At 36.3% G+C, this 9,049-nt stretch overlaps 1 protein-coding gene across 2 annotated transcripts; it reads right to left on the bottom strand.

The window, feature by feature from the left end:
• Window positions 1-1,481: 1,481 nt before the first annotated feature.
• LOC136707443 (amino acid transporter heavy chain SLC3A2-like) lies at window positions 1,482-8,788 on the bottom strand. Of its 2 annotated transcripts, XM_066681529.1 has the most exons (9): window positions 8,731-8,788; window positions 8,040-8,234; window positions 6,739-6,929; window positions 5,671-5,844; window positions 5,342-5,430; window positions 5,096-5,232; window positions 4,119-4,431; window positions 3,647-3,709; window positions 1,483-2,939 (listed from the first exon to the last, which is right to left on the bottom strand). In XM_066681529.1, the coding sequence occupies exons 2-9, from the start codon at window positions 8,216-8,218 to the stop codon at window positions 2,592-2,594; spliced, it is 1,494 nt and encodes a 497-aa protein (XP_066537626.1). In that variant the 5' UTR covers window positions 8,219-8,234; window positions 8,731-8,788; the 3' UTR covers window positions 1,483-2,591. The 2 variants fall into 2 exon arrangements, with proteins under 2 accessions (XP_066537627.1, XP_066537626.1); XM_066681530.1 differs by lacking the exon at window positions 8,731-8,788 and having other exon boundaries at window positions 1,482-2,939; window positions 8,040-8,228.
• Between the last annotated feature and the right edge of the window lie 261 nt (window positions 8,789-9,049).

Raw genomic sequence — 9,049 nt, forward strand, 5'->3', positions numbered from 1 at the left:
TTCGCTCTCCACATAATTGTCCTTTGTAAACCACTTCAGTGCAAGTACACATCAAAGCCGTTTATCGCCTTCATTAATTGCCACTTCACAAGAGAGAAACGTGTTGGTGTTTGCTTTGGATAAAACTGATATTACCGTATTACAGATCCCTCAGTCCATTTACTTAAGATTTTACCCATAAATATTAAGGCTAGTTCTGGAAAAAGTATGAACTTCTGTGTATTAAAATTGGTTTTGAAATGTATTACATATAGTTTTACGATCTTACAAATTGTTTCCCAATATGGCATTGGATTTAGGAAAAATAATGTTATATAGCATGTTAAATGTTAATAAAGCAATAATTATTTTAAAATTATTATTATAGTTAATGCTGAATATACGTAGTCATTCTGCCTTTATTCTCTTTTAGACTAAATCTCTCAGGGCCGGCAGTGCCCCTGAAGTCAAATTATATTCAGAATAAATATCAGTGACGTGCTGGAGTTCATGCAATTTGCTTTACCACTCATTTGTCTGAATGTGTTTTCTGAAAACTTTTGAACCACAGCCTTTTTCTTTTTTATCAGGGGAGGAAGTACAAACAAATATGGTACACAGATGCAAGGTCATTCACACACATGCACACAGACAAAAGCCCTTTAGGGAGATTAGAAACACACACATCCTTTAACTTTACAAGGGAGTCCAGCTCAGAAGCACATACACACATTCATTAACAGTTTAAAGCTGGTGCAAAACATGACCTAAAAGAGCATAATATTTAAAGGGATCAGAATAAAAAAATAAATAAAATAGGCAGATAATTACAGCATCTATCTTATTAATGTTGCTTTTATATCTTAGTATCGTAATTTAAGACACTCACTTTATTTAATTTGCCATAGAGTAAAATAACTACAATTCACAATAATCATTCTGCAAAAAACTACAGAACTAGAGCTTTCTGTATTCATTATGCACTTTACAAATTAAGGTTCTGTCACATCAGTGAGGCTGTATGCTCAAGTGTACAATTTCATTTTTATTAGTTAGGTAACACTAACTCTATTTCTCTTTTTAAAATCAGTTACAAATAAGGCCCATTCTTTAGGAAAGTGCAATGTGAATGTAACTCTGAATATATTATACTGTGAATAGTATTGTACCAATAACCCTACATTCCCATTGTTTATACGGTAGGCCACTAAAATGTAGAATGATTCACTCTTTTTGAAGGTATTAGGAATATGATTAAAGATAATCACACTGCCTGCTTCTATAGTAATAGCGTTGTTCAGGTGAGAGTAACTAATAAAATATTTACTCTTTTATCTTACATCTTGCTTCAGTTCAGAGGAAGTAATTAAGTTTTATATAGTAGAGAACTGTAAAGTGTATGACACACTTACTCACACCTGTACAGTTTATTGTCTTCCTTTTCCTGCCCTGAAATATAACGGTATATGGCACAGAGCCAAAAGAAGCACAAATGTGTCAAAATGTTTTAAAAAGTGTGTGTGTGTGTGTGTGTGTGTGTGTGAGAGAGAGAGAGAGAGAGAGAGAGAGAGAGAGAGAGAGAGAATTAGAAGTAATGACACAGAGCAACAATGGAACTGCTTTATGTAATTGTCTAATTTTCATCAATTCACATACAAAGCTGGAGTAGCCAAAGACCCTCTAATGTAGAAAAAGCCATTTCAGTCGTTCAGTTTGTTATTCTCAAAGATTTCTAAATGTAATATAAAAACACTACTAATATGTTTAGTGGGAAATTCACCTATTATGAGAAACAGACTGTAGACTTTCAAAATGATTAACTAAAATGGAGCACAATAATGAGAACTAGCTAAATTGATTTTTTTTTTAAATTGACTAGCTAAAAGATTTTTTACTCTGTATAATTAAATCATCAAGACATAAACATCGTCATCAGCAGGTCAAGTTCACTTTTAGGTACAGAGTCAAGTTCGTTCACAGTGACGGTGACATGACGCAGATATTGGAAGAGTTCATTTCCATTATTACATCAAACCATTGACTTTAAAATACTTTGAAAATAAGACAGATCATTGTAAAATTGTACAATGGTAAGAGAAAATGCAGTAGCATTTAAATGATGGACTCACTTGGTCATTTTTTTAAAATGTATTACAGAATATATTTTGCTGAATGCTACATTTTGGGATTAAAAAAAGATTAAGGGGCCACAAACTTTCTGTTAACTTCAGAAAGTAACAGTAGTAAACCATGTGCAAAAAAAGTGTCCTCTGTAGAAATGTGTTCTCATTATTAAATAATACAAAAGCAAAAATGGCCAAATGCTTGAGCTCATTTTTAGCAACATTTTATATAAAACTCAAAGGGCAAGTGTTGGTTCTCTGGTCTTTTAAACATGCATGGTGAACTTGGGATTCCTTTAACACCACTTTATTATACAATTGTAAATTTACTTTCAAAAATGACATTGTTTAAGTCTCAATGTTTAATTAATTAATTTAACAGAATGGATATTTACTACTTATTCTTATGAGAAAGACCTGACAGTTCGGATAAAATGAAGGATCTCTGACTGTATGTGTATATGTATCTGGGTTTTCTAAATGATGTGTTTATCCCGCATAAGGGTAAGACAGTAAAACTGCCTGCTTGGGCCCTAAATACACCTTCTGTAATGACACCATGCTGTCTACAGCTAGTTTCTCTGTGTCAGTGCTGAGGCGAATGCGGGCCTCAGCTGGCAGGTCACTGTTGGTCAGTGCCATGTTGATTGGGGCATCGCCCCAGTTTAAGATGGTGATGAAGCGTTCGCTCTGATCCCACAGGCGAAGGAATGCCAGCGAAGAGGCTGAGCTATAGAGAGATGTGAAATCTCCATGGAGCAGAGCTCGCTCTTTACCTCTCAAATCACTAAGAGCCTTAAAGAAGCTTCTCACCTCACTGCGTTCTGCTCGTACAGCCTGAGAGAGAGAGAGAGAGAGAGAGATAGAAAGAAAGAAAGAGGGAGGAATGAATAATACTGTTGGTTTCAAGAGAAGGATGATGAAAGATAAAAGAGCTTCTAATTCACCTATGGGCCTGTATTCACAAAACTTCTCAGAATTACTTGCGGAAATCACAGTACCAGCATGTTTGGTATAAAATCCCTCCTACAGAGCATGCACTTTTTATATCACTGAGGAAGGAGTGGGCTTAGCTCCTAAAAGCAAATCTTTAGTCCTTAAAAACAGGTATGTAAGAAAAATCTATTGACAATTCACTGTAAGTAACCTGTTGTGTACTACTTTTAATAACATGCAAAACACTTGAAGCATTGCTCATTTAGTAGCACAGCAGCTGATATTTATTGATTTCACTTTCACATTATATATTTACTCTAAATTATACTTTTAGTTAAGTATGTTACATAATTAAGTACTTAACTTGTTACATTTTGCCTTCCTGTAGTGTTTATAGGGAAGCATTATGAATCATAAATTAAATATTCTATTTTGTATAAAATTCGTTTATATATTAAGAAACAAATCTGGCATCATGCGCTTTTACTGTAGATGTAATAAAACATTTATCTCTCCTTTTTCTTGTTCACTTTGAGACAATCAATAAATAACATAAATGGTTTCAGTATAAAAAACAACTTTTAGCAAAAAAACATATTAATATTCACCTTTGCTGTTTCATTTTTCTCCTCAGCTGTACTTTCTAAGTCCCAGATTATATCAAGAGGTTCCTGGAAAGGAACAGTTAAACAGGGTTAACAGACTTGCACTGCAAATGTGGAGAATAATTATTCCCTTATCAGTTCACTGGTTTTGGTGGAAATGTTTATAATAAATCATGGTTTTACAACAAAAATAAATACACATCCTGAACAAAACCTGTGCTTTTTAATGCAGTTTAAATTTATTAAAAAATAAAATATTGTGCTCTATGAAAAAGTTAAGGCATATTTTGTATTTGTAAATGACCTACATTTAAGGTTGTTTCCTCCAGACGATATTAACTAATTTTTACCTAGAAACTAAACAAAGTGTAATTTTATCCAGGTGTGTCCAAATTTTGCCTAATGCCTGTTCATCTGCTGTAAAGAGATTATGATGTCCCACCATTCAACTCACTGTCTATCCATCAAAACTTACCCCTTCCTTCAGTCCAACCTCATCCCCCCTGTTGAAAACTGGGGTGCCTGGCAAGGTAAATAGAAGCATTTGGTAGAGACGAATGGGCACATGTGGAGCTCTGGAGGTCAGTGGGCCCAACGTGCGCCCACTCAAACTCCAGCCCAGGCTTGTCTGTGGATGGCTAGAGTAGAGCTTATTGATGCCTTGGGCTTGCTCTATTCCAGTCTGTGTTAAGTCTGGCAGGCTGGTGAGCAAGAGGTCCACTCCAGAGTGGTTCAGGAGCAGAGAGGCATCATCTACCGACACACTGGTGACTGAGCCCATCAGAGCACTAAGAAAAACAGGCACTAGTGAGATTTATTTCATTGTTCTGTTAGAAATCTTAATATTTATTTTTCAGTATCTACTATGAATTACAATTAAACAAGTTTACTACGGAATACTATGAAATAATACTGTGAAATATTGTTTTGAAATCTGATATGTAAAAGCATGTGTGTACATACATGTCCAGTTTATCTGATGGGCTTGATCAAGTTGGACAAGTTCATGGGATCACGTAAAATATCTCTATTGTATTTGATTTACATTTTCCTTATGGTAATTTACTTTCAGGAAATGTGTAAATTAAAAAATATATCAATATACATTTTAAAAACTGAATGAAAAATTGAAAAATGTTAAAAAAAGGAATATACATATACTTCTACAACATTCTTTTTAACTGAAAACACAGTACTTTCTATGCAAGAGGTTTCAATATTTCAGATCCATATTAAGGTCTAGCTTTGTCTAAGTATTTTAATGGAGCACCCATATAAAGGTTAAACTCACATCTAAGAAAATTGCCCTGAACATCCAGAGCCTCGTTATGTCTAAGGTTGACATTTCATCTAGCTACCAACAGAGGGCGCCAGCAGCACTGCACAAAATGGTTTAGTTAATACATGATGGTAACCACAAGACATCTCAAAAGAATATTTTAATGGACTCACGGTTTCTTGCTCTCTTCTGTAGCATTGGTTTGGACAACAGCTTGGATGGATGGCCAGGCTGAGGTACTGGCGATTTGTCCCAGATCAGACATGAGGAAGCCATCCACTCCCTTATGCAGCCAGTAGGCACATGCAGCCTGTAGAAAATTATTTTTTAAATTTTTTTCTTTTGTTCCTTTTTCTTTGATTAACTTTTGTATTTTTCTAGAAAAGTTGTGTTCTTATTTTGACTGCCCACCCGCTCACCTTAAGTTGCTCTGCAACAGCAGCTGCATTGTTGAACCAAACTGCAGCTCCCTCATAGTTAGGTGTCAGATCCAGCACTATGGAGATACCTGTGAGGAAAAGTCAACAGACCAAAATACTGTTAAAGTAACAGGAACATGATTTAAGGTTCTAAAGCTTCTAAAGCTTAGGCATATACAACCTAAATCAATGCTTTGTTGTGTAAGGTTATTTAAGTAATAGACACAGGGACACATCAGAGAACAATGTGAAAACAGAGTTAGTAGAAATATGTAAATAAAAGCATTGACTCTGCAGTAAATGTCATTAGATACTGTACAGAATCTCACCCTTCTTGTGGGCTCTTTCTAGTAGGCTGTTCAGTCCTTTCTCATTGCCCACCACAGGGTTAATGGTCTTCAGATCCAGAGTACTTGGCTGGTTTAACTGAACATTGTGTATAGGCCCAAGAATCAGACCTTTCACCTTAAGCTGGTTCAAACTGTCCAGCTTCTCCTCCACACCTACAAACGAGCAAGCGCAAACTCAGTACAACCCTTGCCACCAAACCACAGCCTCTGCCAAATCTTTAATCATTAACCACAGTCATTGTGACTAACAATGTGTGTTCATGAATACCAAAGGTTAACATTTTGTGGTTGATAACAAATTTATCATTCAGATAAAGAGACTACATCACCCAAACTATTTTACTGCTTCTGAAATGAAAGATGCAGCTCTGAGCATGGAATGGATATTATACATATTTACCCTAAGAAACAATGCGAAAGTCTCTATCAGGAATAGTTTCGTTTAGGATGAGACAGACTGTGAAGGACTGTGTCAGCATGTAACCTTTAATTCAAAAGTCACAAGACAGCAAGCAACCCCAGGAAATTATTTGACTATGACAGCTTTTATTCAAACAACACAGCTGCCACTGCACATAAACTAGACTAATTTGGTTAATTAGTGTCACGTTAAGTTGGTACCTTCCTTGAAAGCGTGCATATAAAAGAAAAACAAATTTCCTTTGCCATCATCAGATGGAACAAAAAATGATGTAATGCTGACAACATTCTTAACATAAAAATGTTTCCTATAATATCACAACCATAGGAAAATATACATGTAACCGCCTAAATGTTTACCTATGCTCAAAACAATAAAACCGTTCAAAACACTGGCTTTTAATCCTAAGAAATAATAAAATGTTTAATAAAACATATAAACACCAGATCAAGTACATCCTGTAGTAAGAATAAAAATGTTACTGATGACTGATGCATATAAATCTCTTTAATGATTTTAATGTCTGAAAACGACTGACATATTTTTTCTCATTTTGCAAAATGAAAGCTTTATTCACTATTAATGAAAAAGGCAATATGATTCATTCTAGAGCATTGCTCCCATACCTTTAAAGCCATTGTCTCCAGAGAAGGTGCTTACATCTGCTATCTGGTAGAGTGGACCCTCATTCCACCAGTGCATTTCAGGAATGGGCTTACACCGTGGAGCCTGAACTATGATGACCACTGCCCCAGCCAGCATTCCAACCCAGCCCAGCCAGAACAGAACCAGCAAAATCCAGCGGGTCCTCACCCATCTGGAGAACCAATTCACAGTAATATTGAAAATCACTTATAAATCCTATTAAATGTATGAATGTTTAGAACATTTTAAGAGGTTGCTTTTCTTTGAATAAATTACTTAAAAAAATAAAAAATAAAAACTTATATATATATAATATTTAGTATAAATAGGGTGACCAGATCTGAGATGGTGAAAAAGAGGACACGCACGGGAGGGGAGTGGGGTGATGAACTCTCGCCCCTCGCTTCCGTTGTATGCTTAGCTGAACCTATGTGTGCTTTTCTGTCCTTTACACCTTTATTACACATGGGAATTTCTTTTTAAAATCATCTGAGAACTTACATTTACGTTTCGGCATAGCTGCTCGAGCTGAGGGTGGGTACATGAGCTTTGCCTGACGTAAACAAGGACTACTGACGTGGAGACTGACCACTTAAATGTTTACAGAGAAAGTTATCGACCAATAACGGTAACTCTACCGTCAGACCGTCCAATCCGAGGATTTTAAGCTACTTCACCACGCCCCCTTCTCACTCAAGCGAACCAATCGGAGTAGGGGAGGGCGGGACTAGTTTGTGGACGAAACGCTTCTCGAAATTCTATGTAAGCTCTAGAAAAACAAAATCCCGGACGGTTGTGAAATTTTTTTAAGTCTAAAAAATAGGATATGTCACCCTAATACAAATCCATGTACGTTTTACAAAAGCACAATTAACTGTGTGAATTTAAATTGTTTCTACCACCTCTGATTATTCCCATATGTCTAATATTGAGATGTGTTGTGAAAGGACAGGAAAATAGTGTAAGAGAATGTTATAGAGGCCACTATAAAAATAAGGGATTTACGTTTCTCATACAGAGATTAAGCCTAGTAATGGAGTCAGAGCATTTCTGAATGGAGATTCTACACTGAAAGACAAACAGGCCTTATTCAGGACTGAGCATTGTTCCAGAAATCGACCTCTGGTGTACAACTTCAGGACTGCAGTATGTTTTTCTGTATTTGTAGGGTTCAGAGAAAGTTATGCAAACAACGGTGACTGAGACGCAAGTCAGGAAAAGTCTAATATGGGTTTTTCTTTTCTTTTTAAACTATGAAAGCCGGGTGTACTGTGCGCCGTACCCCGTGGTTCCCGCCACTCTCATCAGCTCCTCTTTGGTCAGACCCGTAAATTTGACCTCAGTGTCCTCTGGAACCTTCACTTTGACGCAGCCATTTTTCTCGGTGCCCGCCGGAGTGTCTCCGGTCATCGGCTGCTTTTCCTGGTCCAGCTCATTCAGCTCCACCTCCTTCATCTCCATCTCTTTGCTCGCTGAACTGTGAGATCCGAGTTCCAGCAAAAAAAAAAAAAAAAAAAGGTGAATACACACTGACTCACGAAGTCTTTAAGTCTCTTTAAGTTAGTTTTAAAAAGCCCATACGCTTCAAGTTACTTGTAACCACATCGCTTTTGGTACAGAACTTTGTATCTCCATATTTTTTTTAATCAATTTTTAATATCTGACAAGGTATAAAAAGACTTTTTATGTAAGTGAACACACTGAGAAAAATGGTACCAAAATTATTTGGATATTTAGGTTACTTTAACTCCTGTTCAGTACAAATGCCCTTTCTTTTTCCTATAAAGTCACTATTTCTGAGATAAAATATGACACATATAAATATTTTATCTGAATCTAATATTAAACAATGCAACTGTTGAAATATAGATCAACTTTAGGCTCAAACGTTTAGTGAGAACTAGTAGTGAACTTAAACACAACGCGTTAGTAGAGATATCCTACTATAATCCTAATATAATAGGTTGTATTACCAGAAGAAAAGTGAGAGTCGTCACGGGGTCCTGGTTTTCCTCTGTCCTGTGAGAGTCGTGTGAGCGGCTCTGAGAGTATGAGTGGGTTTTCTGTTCTCCCCTCTGTTGCTACTGCTGCTCTCCTATTGGCTGTAGAGCTGAACACGACTTGATAAGAATGATTGTTTAATTACTGTACTCCTCTCCCATAGGCATATGGAGTCACCTTTACTCAGAACACTACTTTATCAGAGCAGTACACTACTATATCAGTGCTAGCATAATTACCATAAAAACACACTTCACATTTCAAAAGATGATTCCTAGATTATAGGGTAGT

Source organism: Hoplias malabaricus, chromosome 9, assembly GCF_029633855.1.
Source record: "Hoplias malabaricus isolate fHopMal1 chromosome 9, fHopMal1.hap1, whole genome shotgun sequence".
Lineage (NCBI taxonomy): Eukaryota > Metazoa > Chordata > Actinopteri > Characiformes > Erythrinidae > Hoplias > Hoplias malabaricus.

What these genes read in the sequence shown, in the direction of transcription:
- LOC136707443 (XM_066681530.1), bottom strand. Translation starts at nt 8,218, where the DNA reads ATGGAGATGAAGGAGGTGGAGCTGAATGAGCTGGACCAGGAAAAGCAG. An exon ending in TGGAGACAATGGCTTTAAAG is followed by an intron (nt 5,845 to 6,738) that starts GTATGGGAGCAA and finishes GCTCGTTTGTAG; the next exon opens with GTGTGGAGGAGAAGCTGGAC. An exon ending in AGGTTGGACTGAAGGAAGGG is followed by an intron (nt 3,710 to 4,118) that starts GTAAGTTTTGAT and finishes GTTCCTTTCCAG; the next exon opens with GAACCTCTTGATATAATCTG.